This window comes from Lucilia sericata, unplaced genomic scaffold (genome assembly GCF_015586225.1).
Source record: "Lucilia sericata isolate MDLA Ls3-8-SP2 unplaced genomic scaffold, ASM1558622v1 Contig000302F_arrow, whole genome shotgun sequence".
NCBI lineage: Eukaryota > Metazoa > Arthropoda > Insecta > Diptera > Calliphoridae > Lucilia > Lucilia sericata.
The window spans coordinates 88,872-110,068 of record NW_023994327.1 but is presented as its reverse complement, the minus strand read 5'-3'; the positions used below and the strand labels follow the sequence as shown (position 1 = coordinate 110,068).

Here is a 21,197-nt window from a genome sequence, read left to right as displayed (position 1 = left end):
ATAAACTTTGCATTTGATATAGATTAGATAAAAGTTTTTCAGTCCTTACGACACTGATCTCTATCACACAGAGCGCCATTAGTCTGATCAGTTGTATGATTAAGAACTTATCTTTCTGAAATTGTTTTCTAAACTTTCAGCTTCAATTTGATTAAGGCATAAATCTGAAGGAATCGATTTATCACTAGCATTACATTTTAAGGAAAAATCTTAAATATAAAAACTTTCACCTTTGACCCTTTGTGTGCAAAAATTTTAAGAATTGAATTTTTTTCTAAAATATTTAATTTCTTTAACAAATTTATTTCTATTCACACTCACCTGTGATATTTTCCTTCTAGGATTTTGTTCAAACGCTGGATTATCATAACCGCCTACATGACGACCCTCAGCGGCAGGATCTGAAGCAATACTAACACGTCTCTTCGGTTGATTATCGATAACAATAGAACTTTTAAAAGTGCCATTTGTGTTTAAATCATTGACAGTGGGTAGACCAGTACTGGCTGTGCCACTGCTGACACTGCCACCGCCTCCACCACCCGGTACTGTTGAACCATTTGGTATATTTTCCGAAATATCATTCATATTTTTATGATGCTGCAGGAAATGAAATAAAAATAATTACATTTAATAGTGATATTTTGTATTTATTTAAAAAAAACCGCACGTCTTGTCATAAACATGAATTTTAATTAAAAAGTTTTTTTTTTTTTTTTTATTTTATTGAAAAAAAGTAAATAAATGAAGAAGGTTTTTTATTATTTTTACAGGATATTTTTATGAAATTTTTTTGTATTTTATTAACATATTTTTTTTTGAAATTGTACAATTTTCACTTAATCTCTCACACACTTACTATATACATTTTATTTTATTGCATTTAATATTTATTTCTGTAATTCTTTTTTATTAATTTTATTGTTTTTGTATGTTTTAATTTTTAGTCTTAAATAAAAAATACAGAATATTAATTTTAATAATGCTATTTTTTTTTCGTTACTGACGTTCCGTTACGTACGAATTCAATTCAATTTAATGACTAAATTGTGGCCACAATTGAACAGTGAAATAAATTCATTTAATTCCTCATTTTTTTTCGTATTGATTTTCATTCAATACAACGTTTGAGATCTGATCTGATTTGTTGATTTTTTAAATGTTTAATTCGTGTAAATTATATTTATTGTTGTTTTTAAGGGAGAAAATTTTTTTTACACACAAATTTGCTAAAAATTAAAACAAATATTTTGTTTTCAAAACATACCTACAGACTGTTCGGACGGACAGTTCTATAAACAAATACTAAACTCTCGTCTCCAATTTGCGATCCCTATTGCTGGTAGAGTCGAAGTTGTTGTACTTTTTTTAACAAAGTACTATTAATTAGCATTAATTATGACACTAATTAGAATGTATCAGGGCTATAATGTCACATTTTTCTGAAATTTTCTAGTTGTGTTTTCTCTTTCACACTTTTTACTTCAGGTTTTGAATGATTTATGAATCAGAACAGACATGGAAAATTCTGTACTTTTGTACTTTTTATATCGAAAATACCGCGGTACCCCTTACCCATCCACATTTTCTATCTTATGAATTTTTGATAATTATTCCACATTGTAGTCAATAGATCTATTTGTAGTCTATTCTATAGTATAGTCTAGTCTATAGTCTAGTCTATAGTCTAGTCTATAGTCTAGTCTATAGTCTAGTCTATAGTCTAGTCTATAGTCTAGTCTATAGTCTAGTCTATAGTCTAGTCTATAGTCAAGTCTATAGTCTAGTCTATAGTCTAGTCTATAGTCTAGTCTATAGTCTAGTCTATAGTCTAGTCTATAGTCTAGTCTATAGTCTAGTCTATAGTCTAGTCTATAGTCTAGTCTATAGTCTAGTCTATAGTCTAGTCTATAGTCTAGTCTATAGTCTAGTCTAGTCTATAGTCTAGTCTATAGTCTAGTCTAGTTTATGATCTAGTCTATAGTGTAATCTATAGTCTAGTCTGTAGTCAAGTTTATAGTCTAGTCTTTAGTCTAGCCTATAGTGTAGTCTAGGGTCTAGTCCTTAGTCTAGCCTACAGTCTAGTCTAGTCTAGGGTCTAGTATATAGTCTAGTATATAGTCTAGTCTATAGTTTTTTTAAAGTTCATCTGCGAAATATACGAGACAAAACATTGAAAACAGCTAATATTTTTAGCCAAAATAATGCCAAACAGAGGTGGACCTAAAGAGTCCACTAGAAGATTAATCAACAGCGTAATGATCTCGCAAATGCTCTATGCCGCGCCAATAATAGGGTTTGCATTAACAACCAAGAACAATACAGCTTTGCTACAGAATCCACAACGAATGAGTGCTCTGAGAATAATATCGGGATATAGAACTATATCAACAAGTGCATCACTTGTACTTGCAGGTATACCACCAGTGGACCTACTCATATTAGAAAAGGCTGAAATATGGAAAAAACTAACGATGCTGCCGCACATGAGAAACTGTAATGCATACAAAGAGTTGACAAAAACGGAAGCAAGAGAAGTTTTGCTAACACAATGGCAGGAACGCTGGGAATCTGACGAAAAAGGAAGATGGACTTATCGTTTAATACCAAACATAAAAAAATGGATGACGAGAAAACATGGCGAAATGAATTACTACCTCACCCAAATAATGACTGGACATGGTAACTTTAATTCATACCTGAAGAGATTTAAGATCGTTGCCGAATCTCACTGTGACGATTGCGGAACACTAGAAGATAATGCCGAACATGTACTTTTTCACTGTGCCAAATGGGGAGAAATGAGAATGGATCTGTACGAAGCTGCTGGGGTTACGCTCACACCCGAAAATATAGTACAGGAAATGCAGAAAACCAAAAGAACATGGAAACTATGTCAAGATTTCATCCATAAAATAATGACGAACAGGAGTAATCGAACTACCGAACCCCTTATCTCAAATGAGGACGGGGGAGTAGGTTTCATAGACAGAAGAACAATTTGAATTCATCATAAATAAATTATCCGGCCCGATGTAATGCGAAAGTAGTCCCGGGTTGGATAATGAAGTTATCGTTGGGCCACTAGATGTTAGCAAACTATCACTACGTCCTATAAAAAAAGTCTAGTCTATAGTCTAGTCTATAATCTAGTCTATAGTCTAGTCTATAGTCTAGTCTATAATCTAGTCTATAGTCTAGTCTATAGTCTAGTCTATAGTCTAGTCTATAGTCTAGTCTATAGTCTAGTCTATAGTCTAGTATAGTCTAGTCTATAGTCTAGTCTATAGTCTAGTCTATAGTCTAGTCTATAGTCTAGTCTATAGTCTAGTCTATAGTCTAGTCTATAGTCTAGTCTATAGTCTAGTCTATAGTCTAGTCTATAGTCTAGTCTATAGTCTAGTCTATAGTCTAGTCTATAGTCTAGTCTATAGTCTAGTCTATAGTCTAGTCTATAGTCTAGTCTATAGTCTAGTCTATAGTCTAGTCTATAGTCTAGTCTAGTCTATAGTCTAGTCTATAGTCTAGTCTAGTCTATAGTCTAGTCTAGTCTATAGTCTAGTCTAGTCTATAGTCTAGTCTAGTCTATAGTCTAGTCTAGTCTATAGTCTATAGTCTAGTCTAGTTATAGTCTAGTCTATAGTCTAGTCTATAGTCTAGTCTATAGTCTAGTCTATAGTCTAGTCTATAGTCTAGTCTATAGTCTAGTCTATAGTCTAGTCTATAGTCTAGTCTATAGTCTAGTCTATAGTCTAGTCTATAGTCTAGTCTATAGTCTAGTCTATAGTCTTCTAGTATAGTCTAGTCTATAGTCTAGTCTATAGTCTAGTCTATAGTCTAGTCTATAGTCTAGTCTATAGTCTAGTCTATAGTCTAGTCTATAGTCTAGTCTATAGTCTAGTCTATAGTCTAGTCTATAGTCTAGTCTATAGTCTAGTCTATAGTCTAGTCTATAGTCTAGTCTATAGTCTAGTCTATAGTCTAGTCTATAGTCTAGTCTATAGTCTAGTCTATAGTCTAGTCTATAGTCTAGTCTATAGTCTAGTCTATAGTCTAGTCTATCTAGTCTAGTCTATAGTCTAGTCTAGTCTATAGTCTAGTCTAGTCTATAGTCTAGTCTAGTCTATAGTCTATAGTCTAGTCTAGTTTATAGTCTAGTCTATAGTCTAATCTATAGTCTAGTCTATAGTCTAGTCTATAGTCTAGTCTATAGTCTAGTCTATAGTCTAGTCTATAGTCTAGTCTATAGTCTAGTATAGTCTAGTCTATAGTCTAGTCTCTAGTCTAGTCTATAGTCTAGTCTAAGTCTATAGTCTAGTCTATAGTCTAGTCTATAGTCTAGTCTATAGTCTAGTCTATAGTCTAGTCTATAGTCTAGTCTATAGTCTAGTCTATAGTCTAGTCTATAGTCTAGTCTATAGTCTAGTCTATAGTCTAGTCTAGTCTATAGTCTAGTCTATAGTCTAGTCTAGTCTATAGTCTAGTCTAGTCTAGAGTCTAGTCTATAGTCTAGTCTAGTCTATAGTCTAGTCTAGTCTATAGTCTAGTCTAGTCTATAGTCTATAGTCTAGTCTAGTTTATAGTCTAGTCTATAGTCTAGTCTATAGTCTAGTCTATAGTCTAGTCTATAGTCTAGTCTATAGTCTAGTCTATAGTCTAGTCTATAGTCTAGTCTATAGTCTAGTCTATAGTCTAGTCTATAGTCTAGTCTATAGTCTAGTCTAGTCTAGTCTATAGTCTAGTCTATAGTCTAGTCTATAGTCTAGTCTATAGTCTAGTCTATAGTCTAGTCTTAGTCTAGTCTATAGTCTAGTCTATCGTCTAGTCTATAGTCTAGTCTATAGTCTAGTCTATAGTCTAGTCTATAGTCTAGTTCTATAGTCTGCTATAGTCTAGTCTATAGTCTAGTCTATAGTCTAGTCTATAGTCTAGTCTATAGTCTAGTCTATAGTCTAGTCTATAGTCTAGTCTATAGTCTAGTCTATAGTCTAGTCTATAGTCTAGTCTATAGTCTAGTCTATAGTCTAGTCTATAGTCTAGTCTATAGTCTAGTCTATAGTCTAGTCTATAGTCTAGTCATAGTCTAGTCTATAGCTAGTCTAGTCTAGTCTATAGTCTAGTCATAGTTAGTCTATAGTCTAGTCTATAGTCTAGTCTATAGTCTAGTCTATAGTCTATAGTCTATAGTCTAGTCTATAGGTCTAGTCTAGTCTATAGTCCGTACTAGGTCATAGTTCTAGTATAGTCTAGTATAGTCTAGTCTATAGTCTAGTCTAGTCTAGTCTTAGTAGTCTATTAGTCTAGTCTATAGTCTAGTCTATTAGTCTAGTCTATAGTCTAGTCTATAGTAGTCTATAGTCTAGTCTATAGTCTAGTCTATAGTCTAGTCTATAGTCTAGTATATAGTCTAGGTCTATAGTCTAGTCTATAGTCTAGTCTATAGTCTAGTCTATAGTCTAGTCTATAGTCTAGTCTATAGTCTAGTCTATAGTCTAGTCTATAGTCTAGTCTATAGTCTAGTCTATAGTCTAGTCTATAGTCTAGTCTATAGTCTAGTCTATAGTCTAGTCTATAGTCTAGTCTATAGTCTAGTCTAAGGTTAGTCTAGTCTAGTCTAGTCTAGTCTAGTCTAGTCTAGTCTAGTCTAGTCTAGTCTAGTCTAGTCTAGTCTAGTCTAGTCTAGTCTTGTCTGGTCTAGTCTAGTCTAGTCTGGTCTAGTCTTGTCTTGTCTGTCTGGTCGGTCTGGTCTGGTCTGGTCTGGTCTGGTCTGGTCTGGTCTGGTCTGGTCTGGTCTGGTCTGGTCTGGCCTAGTCTAGTCTAGTCTAGTCTATAGTCTAGTCTAGTCTAGTCTAGTCTAGTCTAGTCTATAGTCAAGTCTAGTCTATAGTCTAGTCTATAGTCTAGTCTATAGTCTTGTCTATAGTCTAGTCGATAGTCTAATCTATAGTCTAGTCTATAGTCTAGTCTATAGTCTAGTCTATAGTCTAGTCTATAGTCTAGTCTATAGTCTAGTCTATTGTCTACTCTATAGTCTAGTCTATAGTCTAGTCTATAGTCTAGTCTATAGTCTAGTCTATAGTCTAGTCTATAGTCTAGTCTATAGTCTAGTCTATAGTCTAGTCTATAGTCTAGTCTATAGTCTAGTCTATAGTCTAGTCTATAGTCTAGTCTATAGTCTAGTCTATAGTCTAGTCTATAGGTCTAGTCTATAGTCTAGTCTATAGTCTAGTCTATAGTCTAGTCTATAGTCTAGTCTATAGTCTAGTCTATAGTCTAGTCTATAGTCTAGTCTATAGTCTAGTCTATAGTCTAGTCTATAGTCCTAGTCTATAGTCTAGTCTATAGTCTAGTCTATAGTCTAGTCTATAGTCTAGTCTAGTCTATAGTCTAGTCTAGTCTATAGTCTAGTCTAGTCTATAGTCTAGTCTATAGTCTATAGTCTAGTCTAGTTTATAGTCTAGTCTATAGTCTAGTCTATAGTCTAGTCTATAGTCTAGTCTATAGTCTAGTCTATAGTCTAGTCTATAGTCTAGTCTATAGTCTAGTCTATAGTCTAGTCTATAGTCTAGTCTATAGTCTAGTCTATAGTCTAGTCTATAGTCTAGTCTATAGTCTAGTCTATAGTCTAGTCTATAGTCTAGTCTATAGTCTAGTCTATAGTCTAGTCTATAGTCTAGTCTATAGTCTAGTCTATAGTCTAGTCTATAGTCTAGTCTATAGTCTAGTCTATAGTCTAGTCTATAGTCTAGTCTATAGTCTAGTCTAGTCTATAGTCTAGTCTATAGTCTAGTCTATAGTTTAGTCTAGTCTATAGTCTAGTCTATAGTCTAGTCTATAGTCTAGTCTATAGTCTATTTGAAAATTAGTTTAGTACTTTAAAACTAGTACTTAACTGTTTTAACGGAGCATTTCGAAATTTCTATAGTCTAGTCTATAGTCTAGTCTATAGTCTAGTCTATAGTCTAGTCTATAGTCTAGTCTATAGTCTAGTCTATAGTCTAGTCTATAGTCTAGTCTATAGTCTAGTCTATAGTCTAGTCTATAGTCTAGTCTATAGTCTAGTCTATAGTCTAGTCTATAGTCTAGTCTATAGTCTAGTCTATAGTCTAGTCTATAGTCTAGTCTATAGTCTAGTCTATAGTCTAGTCTATAGTCTAGTCTATAGTCTAGTCTATAGTCTAGTCTATAGTCTAGTCTATAGTCTAGTCTATAGTCTAGTCTATAGTCTAGTCTATAGTCTAGTCTATAGTCTAGTCTATAGTCTAGTCTATAGTCTAGTCTATAGTCTAGTCTATAGTCTAGTCTATAGTCTAGTCTATAGTCTAGTCTATAGTCTAGTCTATAGTCTAGTCTATAGTCTAGTCTATATTCTAGTCTATAGTCTAGTCTATAGTCTAGTCTTAGTCTATAGTCTAGTCTATAGTCTAGTCTATAGTCTAGTCTAGGTTAGTCTGGTCTGGTCTGGTCTGGTCTGGTCTGGTCTGGTCTGGTCTGGTCTGGTCTGGTCTGGTCTGGTCTGGTCTGGTCTGGTCTGGTCTGGTCTGGTCTGGTCTGGTCTGGTCTGGTCTGGTCTGGTCTAGTCTAGTCTAGTCTAGTCTAGTCTAGTCTAGTCTAGTCTAGTCTAGTCTATAGTCTAGTCTAGTCTATAGTCTAGTCTAGTCTAGTCTAGTCTAGTCTAGTCTAGTCTAGTCTAGTCTAGTCTAGTCTAGTCTAGTCTAGTCTAGTCTAGTCTAGTCTATAGTCTAGTCTATAGTCTAGTCTATAGTCTTGTCTATAGTCTAGTCTATAGTCTAATCTATAGTCTAGTCGATAGTCTAGTCTATAGTCTAGTCTATAGTCTAGTCTATAGTCTAGTCTATAGTCTAGTCTATAGTCTAGTCTATTATCTAGTCAATAGTCTAGTCTATAGTCTAGTCTATAGTCTAGTCTAGTCTATGGTCTAGTCTATAGTCTAGTCTATGGTCTAGTCTAGTCTAGTCTATAGTCTAGTCTATAGTCTAGTCTATAGTCTAGTCTATAGTCTAGTCTATAGTCTAGTCTATAGTCTATTTGAAAATTAGTTTAGTACTTTAAAACTAGTACTTAACTGTTTAACGGAGCATTTCGAAATTTCAATTTTCCATACCTGATTTAGAGTGTATAAGAAACACTTGTTTGAAGTTAGCAAAAATAAGAATTGAGGATCCGGTTATCATAAAGTGATATATTGAAAAGTTAATAACTTCAAGGTTGCCAGACATTGAACTTTAAAGAAAACTGTGTAACAGCTGTTATTGAGAACTTATTTAAATTGTTTTCCTTGCCTAATTAGTATTTTGTTAAATAGGTTATGTTCTGAAGATAATAGTAAATAATTTTTATTACATTACTACTGACATCTCCAAAACAAGCAAATAAAATACACAGGCCAATCGCATTAAAAAAATTGAAACTCAGAGTCAAGGTATGCTTCTCTAAAGGATCGAGCTGCGCCAAAGAAGGAAGAATTTTTAATATAAATTTTAACTTTATTTTAAGGTCGACAGATTAGACTTCCACATGACATAGCAGATTTTATAAATAACAGTGTCTTCGCACTATCATAACGTCTCAAATATGATCATAAAGAACACGATATCTCGAAAATCTAATATAATGGAGAAATGCAGATTATGATTCATATCTGAACAATAGTTTAAAGAGGGCGCACACTAGGTAATTTTTCAAACAGATTACTTCTTAAAAATGTTATGAGATCTTTGGCACTTATTATTAATGGATCCTTAAGAGGCACTCCTATTAAGGCCATGTTGTTCGTGCGATTTAACTTCATTAGACTTTAGACTAAAAAGCTGCAGGCAGTTTTTTGACTTCATCATCTTATAACACAAATTCGAACTCATTACTGGATCTTAAACTATTTGTGCCCTAATCTGGGCTAAGAACAAATCTTTTAGAAGACTTTGGCGTTAACCGTTTATACCTTTCAGATGAGGAATTACTTAATTATAGAATGAAACTTCATTAAAAGATATTGGAAGTGGCAAAATGATGAGATCAAATAAGGGTCCTGGATATTTAAGGATTATAAAGACTCTCAAAATGTATGCAGTGATCAAAGAGGACTGTTGCATGGACCTTTGAAAAAATTGTGGATCGATTTCTAGTCGAGACATAATAATAATGGTTTCGTTTACGATTCAATATTAGTCCTGAAAGTCCTCTGTTTCTTCTATATTAAAATAATGATGAGTATATAGTGAACGTAGAGTATGTAACCGACCGCATTTGCCTTTCTTTACTTTCCGGCCTTTTAAACTTCAACTTAAAACTGCAGTAGCTTATTTTAAGCTTTTGCAATAACGAACTTTTTGCTTAACATTTTAATTTGCAATTAAAATATATTTATTATTATTAACTTCAACAATACAATTTAAGATACTAAAACTCAAGCATATGGAAGTTTAAAATAAATTAAATTGATTATTAAACAATATTGTAAACATAAATTATAATAATAAGTTCATTTTAATTTCCATAATCAATGTTGATGTGAACAATGTGTGTGCGTGTGCATATAAAAGTGAGAATGTGTTTATTTCTCTATCTGTATGTAAGCATTTAAGTGTGTATGTATGTGTTTATTTTGACAAATTCTTTAATGAATAAAACCTGTTACAAATTATTTTGTAAAACATTTACAAAACAAAATGAATAAATTTGTATAAAATTTATGTATATGTACGTGTATACAATTAAGTATTTTTGCTTCCGAAAAATAAAGAAACTTTAAAAAAAGAAACCAAATATAAACAAAAATCTACTTAAATAAAACAACAAGAATAATAATAACAACAATAAAGAGTAAACAAACAAACATGAAAATAAATAAATTAATGATGAGAACGATATAACGATACGTAGCGCATGTTTGCTTAGATGTTTAAAAAAAGAAGCACCTGACTTTTTGTATCAACTGACTGACAGAGGAGCATGCAAGCAAGTTAGCAAGCAAGAAACAAGCAAGCAAATAGGCGGTTAAATATTCAAACAATTCAAATTAATCACAACTTATTGTTTCATTTTTAAACAACAACAGTAGAAACAACATAATTGCCAGCACAAAGGCAGCAGCAAAAGACTGCGATGAATACAACAATCAGGTGAAATTAAAACAAACAGACAAACACTCACTCTTAAAACACAAACAAATTTAAAACTTTGTAATTAAGGGTAAATTGCAAAAAAAAAGACATACACTTCTTCATTTACTCATGTAAACATTAGGGGGGGTTTTTTGAAACTGTATCTAGAACTGAACTAGAACTGAACTAGAACTGACTAGAACTGAACTTGAACTGAACTAGAACTGAACTAGAACTGAACTAGAACTAGAACTGAACTAGAACTGAACTAGAACTGAACTAGAACTGAACTAGAACTGAACTAGAACTGAACTAGAACTGAACTAGAACTGAACTAGAACTGAACTAGAACTGAACTAGAACTGAACTAGAACTGAACTAGAACTGAACTAGAACTGAACTAGAACTGAACTAGAACTGAACTAGAACTGAACTAGAACTGAACTAGAACTGAACTAAACTGAACTAGAACTGAACTAGAACTGAACTAGAACTGAACTAGAACTGAACTAGAACTGAACTAGAACTGAACTAGAACTGAACTAGAACTGAACTAGAACTGAACTAGAACTGAACTATAACTGAACTATAACTGAACTAGAACTGAACTAGAACTGAACTAGAATTGAACTAGAACTGAACTAGAACTGAACTAGAACTGAACTAGAACTGAACTAGAACTGAACTAGAACTGAACTAGAACTGAACTAGAACTGAACTAGAACTGAACTAGAATGAACTAGAACTGAACTAGAACTGAACTAGAACTGAACTAGAACTGAACTAGAACTGAACTAGAACTGAACTAGAACTGAACTAGAACTGAACTAGAACTGAACTAGAACTGAACTAGAACTGAACTAGAACTGAACTAGAACTGAACTAGAACTGAACTAGAACTGAACTAGAACTGAACTAGAACTGAACTAGAACTGAACTAGAACTGAACTAGAACTGAACTAGAACTGAACTAGAACTGAACTAGAACTGAAACTAGAACTGAACTAGAACTGAACAAGAACTGAACTAGAACTGAACTAGAACTGAACTAGAACTGAACTAGAACTGAACTAGACTGACTAGAACTGAACTAGAACTGAACTAGAACTGAACTAGAACTGAACTAGAACTGAACTAGAACTGAACTAGAACTGAACTAGAACTGAACTAGAACTGAACTAGAACTGAACTAGAACTGAACTAGAACTGAACTAGAAACTGAACTAGAACTGAACTGAACTGAACTAGACTGAACTAGAACTGAACTAGAACTGAACTAGAACTGAACTAGAACTGAACTAGAACTGAACTAGAACTGAACTAGAACTGAACTAGAACTGAACTAGAACTGAACTAGAACTGAACTAGAACTGAACTAGAACTGAACTACACTGAACTAGAACTGAACTAGAACTAGAACTAAACTAGAACTGAACAGAACAGAACCAGAACTGAACTAGAACTGAAATAGAACTAGAACTGAACTAGAACTGAACTAGAACTGAACTAGAACTGTACTAGAACTGAACTAGAACTGAACTAGAACTGAACTAGAACTGAACTAGAACTGAACTAGAACTGAACTAGAACTGAACTAGAACTGAACTAGAACTGAACTAGAACTGAACTAGAATTGAACTAGAACTGAACTAGAATTGAACTAGAACTGAACTAGAACTGAACTAGAACTGAACTAGAACTGAACTAGAACTGAACTAGAACTGAACTAGAACTGAACTAGAACTGAACTATAACTGAACTAGAACTGAACTAGAACTGAACTAGAACTGAACTAGAACTGAACTAGAACTGAACTAGAACTGCACTAGAACTGAACTAGAACTGAACTAGAACTGAACTAGAACTGAACTAGAACTGAACTAGAACTGAACTAGAACTGAACTAGAACTGAACTAGAACTAGAACTAGAACTGAACAGAACAGAACCAGAACTGAACTAGAACTGAAATAGAACTAGAACTGAACTAGAACTGAACTAGAACTGAACTAGAACTGAACTAGAACTGAACTAGAACTGAACTAGAACTGTACTAGAACTGAACTAGAACTGAACTAGAACTGAACTAGAACTGAACTAGAACTGAACTAGAACTGAACTAGAACTGAACTAGAACTGAACTAGAACTGAACTAGAACTGAACTAGAACTGAACTAGAACTGAACTAGAACTGAACTAGAATTGAACTAGAATTGAACTAGAACTGAACTAGAATTGAACTAGAACTGAACTAGAACTGAACTAGAGCTGAACTAGAACTGAAATAGAACTGATCTATATCTGATCTAGAACTACACATATATTATGGGCTTTGATAAGAGATAATAATGTAATAAATAAAAATAAATAAAAAAAATTACCACCCTAATGTACACATGCTTAAAATAAAACACGGGTATGTATTTAAAAAGCACTACAACAAAAAAACAATGGCACGACTTTTAAAGCACGTGATTTTACACTCACACACACCCAAACTCATCTCACTCACCACTTTGATTAAAGCTTCGTTATAAACAAATTAGTTAAAGTGACAAAAACAAATAACCCTGACAAAAATAATACAGGAAAAAAACATCAATGGCAACCAACAACTTGCAGTTTTTTTCAGGTGCTGTTGTTCATCTCAACTTTAAATGTGTTTGACAGTCATTTAAAGTTAACCACAAAAACCAACTGTCATCAGAAGCGAAACAAGAGAGCAAAAATAAAGTTTTCCAAACAAACTAGCACAGCTCTACTACAAATGTGAGGTTGCTGTTGCAGGTAGCTGCAAAACCCCCAGCAACAACATTGCCAACATCATCATTATTAACATCAACAACAACATACATATGTTGTTGGTTTGTTGGCCGCATATGACACTCCTCCTCCTGCTACAAATTGCTAGTGTCAGTGACATTTATTTTTTTTTTTGGTAATGCAGTGTTTTGTTTTCGAAATTTATTTGAATTTTTCAAAAAAGCCTTTTAAAACTTTTAAGCAGAATTTAATGAAGTTATTTTAGGGTGGTGATAGTGTCGATGCTGGGATTGGTGTGAATTCGAAATTAATTCAATGGACTTTATGGGCAATTTAACAATTTAAACAATTAATTGTGACTTTCGCTTTTTTTTGAGGGTATTTTTGTTTTAAGACTCGATTACGAAAATTGTTAGTGGCGTTGCTGAGAAAAGTTAATGAACTTATTTTGTAATTAATTGAATAAGTAAGCTGATGCTTACAGGATGTTTAAGGAAATGTGATACATTGAATTTTTTTTGTATGAGAGAATGGATAATTTGTTAATTGAGTTTGTAATACGGAAAATAGTCTATGATGTTTTTGATTGTTTTTCAAATTTTTTTTTTAGACAAGTCTATAATTTTCACTCTAGACCAATCTATAGTGTAGACTATAGACTGGTCTATACTGTAGACTATGGACTTGTCTATAGTGTAGACTATAGACTGGTCTATAGTGTAGACTATAGACTGGTCTATAGTGTAGACTATAGACTGGTCTATACTGTAGACTATAGACTGGTCTATACTGTAGACTATAGACTGGTCTATACTGTAGACTATAGACTGGTCTATACTGTAGACTATAGACTGGTCTATAGAGTCGTCACTATAGACCAGTCTATAGTCGTCACTATAGAGCAGTCTATTGTCTACACTATAGACCAGTCTATAGTCTACAGTATAGACCAGTCTATAGTCTACAGTATAGACCAGTCTATAGTCTACAGTATAGACCAGTCTATAGTCTACAGTATAGACCAGTCTATAGTCTACACTATAGACCAGTCTATAGTCTACACTATAGACCAGTCTATAGTCTACACTATAGACAAGTCCATAGTCTACAGTATAGACCAGTCTATAGTCTACACTATAGATTGGTCTAGAGTGAAAATTATAGACTTGTCTAAAAAAAAAATTTGAAAAACAATCAAAAACATCATAGACTATTTTCCGTATTACAAACTCAATTAACAAATTATCCATTCTCTCATACAAAAAAAATTCAATGTATCACATTTCCTTAAACATCCTGTAGGCATCAGCTTACTTATTCAATTAATTACAAAATAAGTTCATTAACTTTTCTATACACTATAGACCAGTCTATAGGCTACACTATAGACTAGTCCATAGTCTACACTATAGATCAGTCCATAGTCGTCACTATAGACCAGTCTATTGTCTACACTACAGACCAGTCTATAGTCTACAGTATAGACCAGTCTATAGTCTACAGTATAGACCAGTCTATAGTCTACAGTATAGACCAGTCTATAGTCTACACTATAAACCCGTCTATAGTCAACACTATAGACCAGTCTATAGGCGACACTGTAGGCCTATAGTTACACGATAGAAAAGTCTATAGTGTACGCTAGAGACCAGTATATAGTTTACACTATAGATCAGTCTATAGTCTACAGTATAGACCAGTCTATAGTCCACATTTTAGTCTATAATTTTCACTCTAGACTTGTCTATACTGTAGACTATAGACTGGTCTGTAGTGTAGACAATAGACTGGTCTATAGTGACGACTATGGACTGATCTATAGTGTAGACTATGGACTAGTCTATAGTGTAGCCTATAGACTGGTCTATAGTGTAAACTATAGACTAGTCTATAGTGTAGACTATAGACTGGTCTATACTGTAGACTATAGACTGGTCTATACTGTAGAATATAGACAGGTCTATAGTGTAGACTATAGACCAGTCTATACTATAGATCAGTTTATACTCTACACTATAGACCAGTCTATAGTATACACTGTAGACCAGTCCATAGTCTACACTATAGACCAGTCTATAGTCTACACTATAGACCAGTCTATATTCTACACTATAGACCAGTCAATAGTCTATAGTCCATGCTATAGACCAGTTTATAGTCCACGCTATAGACCAGTCTATAGTCCACACTATAGACCAGTCTATAGTCTAAACTATAGACCAGTCTATAGTCTAAACTATAGACCAGTCTATAGTCTACACTATAGATCAGTCTATAGTCTACACTATAGACCAGTCTATAGTCTACACTGTAGGTCTATAGTTTACACGATTGAAAAGTCTATAGTGTACGCTAGAGACCAGTATATAGTTTACACTATAGATTAGTCTATAGTCTACTATATAGTTTTGACAATAGAATAGTTTTTGCGATATACCAGTCTATAGTCTAACTACAAACCAATCTATAGCCCTAACTACAGACCAGTTTAAAATCGTATAAAGTTTAACTTCAAGAAAACCTTTCGAACTTTTTCTTCCTCAACAAGGTTTCCTAATATCTGGCAAAAATTTTAAATTGAATTTAATTAACAATAACGTATGTACGTATTTATAAATATGTTTTTATTTACAAAAATCATTTATTTCTATATTTATGGCAATTAAAAAGCCCTTTAGGCCAAAAAAGTGATTACAAAGCTTAAAGTAGATTTCCACACATAATCGATAATGCTAATACTTGTATAACAATAAAATTAAAATAAATAACTACAAAAATATTTAACTATTATTTAAAATTCTATAAAATGTGTCAGTGGATAAATTCGAATTAAATAGGGGAGGAAATTTTGAACATAGCTGACCAGCAGAAAAATTGGGAATAATGAAGAAGAAAAATTTTTTAACAATATTTCAGTAATTGATTATTTGGACCCAATTAGTGGTTAATTTGGCCTACCTACATAATAAAATTACGAAAACTATTTTGTCTAGACAATGGAAAATTCCTGTTTTAACAATAATTCTTTATCTTTTTGTTAATAAATCCCTTTAAATAGAAACTTCAAATCCCCGATAATCCCAAAATGGTTATAATGCACTTTTACCCATGCAAGCATTTCTGTGTTTGTATGTAGGCAAGTGTTAATTTAAATTAATTTTTATTAAGTGTTAATAACATGTGGATTTTACACAATTTGATTAGATTGTCATGTTCTTGATTAAATGAATTAACAAACAAATAAAACCAATAACAAGTGTGGTTTTAATTATGACGACCAACAAATTTCTCTTGTAAACACTAAATGCTATTGTTAATCAATTAAATTTGATTATTTGAATTGCATTGAACATTTTTTTTGGTAACAAGTTAATTAAATTCTTGGTTAAAATTTAATATAAAATAGATAATAGAATAATACAGATTTTTTCAGGGATAATTAAAAAAAAAACAAAATCATGAGAAGAAACAAAAACTATAGTAATATTAATTTATAAATTCATAGAATAGAATATGCAAATCTGCACATACATACATATGTGTGCATAAATGTATGTATGTAGATGTATATTTGTTTTCAACATTTACACATTGTTGTGTATTTAAATGTACATCCTTTTTTAACACCTTTATATGCATAAAGTGAGAGTATTTTGCATTTTGCTCTTTTTTTACAATGTAAATAATGAATATAAATATTATATAGAACTTTACACAGATACACACTTCTATATGCACAATGGTCTTATATTTGTATATATTAGGGCTAATAAAAAGTAAATTTCTTAATTTGACGGTTCTTCGAAAAAGTTAAAGTGAAACTATTTTGAAAATAAAATTCATTAAAATCAGTCAGTTTATACTCATATACAGCCAAGACTATAAATTGATCTATAGTCAAGACTATGAACTGATCTATAGTCATGAGTACAGACTAATCTATAATCAAGACTATACACTGATCTATAGTCAAGTCTATAAACCGATCTATAGGCAAGACTATAGACTGATCTATGGGCAAGGCTATAGACTGATCTATAATCAAGATTATATACTCATATATAGTCAAGACTATAGACTGATCTAAAGTCAAGACTATTGGATTGATTCATAGTCAAAGTTATAGACTGATCTTTAGTCAAGACTATAGACTCTATAATTAAGACTATAGACAACTCAATAGTCAAGACTATAGACAACTCAATAGTCAAGACTATAGACAACTCAATAGTCAAGACTATAGACTACTCTATAGTCAAGACTACAGACTACTCTATAGTCAAGACTATAGACTACTCTATAGTCAAGACTATAGAATACTCTATAGTCAAAACTATAGACTACTCTATAGTCAAGACTATATACTACTCTATAGTCAAGACTATAGACTACTCTATAGTCAGGACTATAGACAACTCTATAGTCAAGACTATAGATTACTCTATAGTCAGGACTCTATAGTCAGGACTATAGACTACTCTATAATCAAGACTATAGACTACTCAATAGTCAAGACTATAGACTACTTTATAGTCAAGACTATTTACTACTCTACAGTCAAGACTATAAACTACTCTACAGTCAAGACTATATACTACTCTACAGTTAAGACTATAGACTACTCTACAGTCAAGACTATAGACTACTCTATAGCCAAGACTATAGACTACTCTATGGTCAAGACTATAGACTACTCTACAGACAAGACTATAGACTACTCTACAGACAAGACTATAAACTACTCTATAGTCAAAACTATAGACAACACAGATCTATAGTTAAGACTACAGACTATCTATAGTCAAGCTTATTGTCTAGGTAATGCTATGATTAAAGAGCTGTCTGTAGTCAACACTATGGCTTTATCTTTTGACAAGACTACAGAATCTACATATATACTATAGTATAGACTGATCTATAGTCAAGATCATCGTATATTTAACTAACTAAATTTCTTTTATTAATACGATCTTGCTATTGATATTATCAGTCATTTAAAGTTAAAAATAGTTTTAACTGTTTTTTACTATAATTTTTATTTTCTTTACAATTATAACTGCTATAACTAATATTTGCTATTATTATTAATATTATTATACAACTAACAGCTATTATTAACTACCAACTGTTATTGTTCCATTTTATTAGCAATTATTATGCAATTAATAGAATTAACAAATAACAACTGAAATCTGTAGTTTTTAAAAAATCATTTCACTTTATTTGTAAATATTATAGCAAAATGTGTAATATTTGACAAAACTGAAAAAATATGTCAAGTATTTCTTGAGATGGTTTGGTATTTAGTCACTGAAAGTTTGCTTTTGTATTGCAATTTTACAACACCTTTTGTAGCGAATTTTACTCTTACACAGATATAATCGGTTCGTGCTAGTATAATGATATTTATACAAGTAATTTTTTGCGACATTATATGAGCTGTTGCGTTTATCATTTATTATTTATTTATTGACGCATATTTAAATTGGCCCAAGTTAACATACACACACACACATACTTCCAGTCATTCAACCAGCCATATAGCGACAGCATAAAATAACAATTTAACCAACCAACTGACCAACAACAATATTCTATATATATTTACTATATATACAACATATTTATATAGTAAATGGAGCACACGTTCTAAAATGACCATCATCAGTAACATAAACAAACACACGTTGGAAATTGTTGTTGTATTATGTTGTGGTGTTGGTTGTTTGGGGTCTATAGAGAGAACGGATGTTTCTTGCTGGTGTGATATGGTGGTCAACTAGAGTGTCACTTTCATATTATGGTCCAGGTTTTTATAGTTAAATAAATAAATGATAATAAATATTTCTGTATCAAAAACAAAGTGAAAAAAAGAAAACAAAAATTGAGATGAAAAGTAAAACAGACAATTGCGCCAACTTAAATCAAATTCAATTGTCAGACCAAATTAACACTTTAATTTCTAGACTTATAAGAATGATATTATTTGAGGATAAGGTAATTGAATAAGAGTTGTTAGTATTAGGGAAATAACTGGATACTACTTAGAAAAGTAAAATTGGTCTTAAATCTTATTTGTCTTAATCTTAATATTGTTGCTGCAACTAAATATTTAAATTAATCAATACTTATTATCATAATAATATCTCTATTTACAGCTCCCGTTAACAAACTCCTTCATCCCTATTAAAACAATTTATAGACCAACTGAAAGCAAACATTTTTTAATAAATAAAAAAACTATTTGTTATAAATCTTATCACATATTTATTTTATTTATTTTTTTACCATTTGATTTTATTTGTTGACCATTTCTGGTAGTCCAACAAGAAGGGTTCACTTGTGAAAAAGTGATTGATATTTTTATATAAATTTTTATTATTGACAATTTTATTTCATTTTTCAATTTTTCAACAAATATTTATACAAATTATTAAATGACACTCTACCAATTCAATCACTCACTCATTCACTCAGTGGATCACTCAAATGACTTTTTTTTTGTTGGGAGATTGCTTGATTTTTGATAGGTAGTTATGAAACTGTGGTAAAATATTAAAAATTTAATAATTTTTTTTTGGTTTTTTTCATGTGTTACATAGAGGAATTTTAATTAATTTTTTTCAAGTTCACTGGAAAAAATTAAAAAAAAAAATTGGCCAGCTGTTGCAATGTGTAAGGGACATTCCTAGAATTTATGTAAACAAATTCAGTTCAAGTTCAATTCTAATTCAGTTCTAGTTCAGTTCTAGTTCAGTTCTAGTTCAGTTCTAGTTCAGTTCTAGTTCAGTTCTAGTTCAGTTCTAGTTCAGTTCTAGTTCAGTTCTAGTTCAGTTCTAGTTCAGTTCTAGTTCAGTTCTAGTTCAGTTCTAGTTCAGTTCTAGTTCAGTTCTAGTTCAGTTCTAGTTCAGTTCTAGTTCAGTTCTAGTTCAGTTCTAGTTCAGTTCTAGTTCAGTTCTAGTTCAGTTCTAGTTCAGTTCTAGTTCAGTTCTAGTTCAGTTCTAGTTCAGTTCTAGTTCAGTTCTAGTTCAGTTCTAGTTCAGTTCTAGTTCAGTTCTAGTTCAGTTCTAGTTCAGTTCTAGTTCAGTTCTAGTTCAGTTCTAGTTCAGTTCTAGTTCAGTTCTAGTTCAGTTCTAGTTCAGTTCTAGTTCAGTTCTAGTTCAGTTCTAGTTCAGTTCTAGTTCAGTTCTAGTTCAGTTCTAGTTCAGTTCTAGTTCAGTTCAGTTCTAGTTCAGTTCTAGTTCAGTTCTAGTTCAGTTCTAGTTCAGTTTAGTTCAGTCTAGTTCAGTTCTAGGTCAGTTCTAGTTCAGTTCAGTCATTTCTAGTTCAGTTCTAGTTCAGTTCTAGTTCAGTTCTGTTCAGTTCTAGTTCAGTTCTTAGTTCAGTTCTAGTTCAGTTCTAGTTCAGTTCTAGTTCAGTTCTAGTTCAGTTCTAGTTCTAGCATATCCTAGTTCAGTTCTAGTTCAGTTCTAGTTCAGTTCTAGTTCAGTTCTAGTTCAGTTTCTAGTTAGTTCTGTTCAGTTCTAGTTCAGTTCTAGTTCAGTTCTAGTTCAGTTCTAGTTAGTTCTAGTTCAGTTCTAGTTCATATTAGTTCAGTTTCTAGTTCAGTGCTAGTTCAGTTCTAGTTCAGTTCTATTCAGTTCTAGTTCAGTTCTAGTTCAGTTCTAGTTCAGTTCTAGTTCAGTTCTAGTTCAGTTCTAGTTCAGTTCTAGTTCAGTTCTAGTTCAGTTCTAGTTCAGTTCTAGTTCAGTTCTAGTTCAGTTCTAGTTCAGTTCTAGTTCAGTTCTAGTTCAGTTCTAGTTCAGTTCTAGTTCAGTTCTAGTTCAGTTCTAGTTCAGTTCTAGTTCAGTTCTAGTTCAGTTCTAGTTCAGTTCTAGTTCAGTTCTAGTTCAGTTCTAGTCAGTTCTAGTTCTAGTTCAGTTCTAGTTCAGTTCTAGTTCAGTTCTAGTTCAGTTCTAGTTCAGTTCTAGTTCAGTTCTAGTTCAGTTCTAGTTCAGTTCTACTTCAGTTCTAGTTCAGTTCTAGTTCAGTTCTAGTTCAGTTCTAGTTCTAGTTCAGTTCTAGTTCAGTTCTAGTTCAGTTCTAGTTCAGTTCTAGTTCAGTTCTAGTTCTAGTTCAGTTCTAGTTCAGTTCTAGTTCAGTTCTAGTTCAGTTCTAGTTCAGTTCTAGTTCGGGTCCCAGTTAACTCCTAGTTCAATTCTATATATGTCAGTTTCAGTTTAGTCCTAGTTCTGTTGCAGTTCAGTTTAGATCTAATAAAGTTCCAATTACAATAAAATGACCCTTCTCCCATTGACATTTATTAATATTGA

The 21,197-nt window shown here is 32.3% G+C and overlaps 1 protein-coding gene across 2 annotated transcripts in view; it reads right to left on the bottom strand.

Annotated features, from left to right (window-relative positions):
* The window catches only part of LOC119603405 (sodium/hydrogen exchanger 9B2), a 74,388-nt gene that overhangs the window by 18,896 nt on the left and 34,295 nt on the right, over window positions 1-21,197 (bottom strand). The window contains exons 1-2 of one of the 2 annotated variants that reach the window (XM_037955426.1): window positions 860-883; window positions 322-600 (exon numbers count right to left, since the gene is read on the bottom strand). In XM_037955426.1, the coding sequence (XP_037811354.1) occupies window positions 322-600; window positions 860-868 (288 nt within the window). In that variant the 5' untranslated portion in view covers window positions 869-883. Of the gene's footprint in view, window positions 1-321; window positions 601-859; window positions 884-21,197 lie in introns of those variants that run through there. The other variant, XM_037955427.1, reaches the window with a different exon arrangement.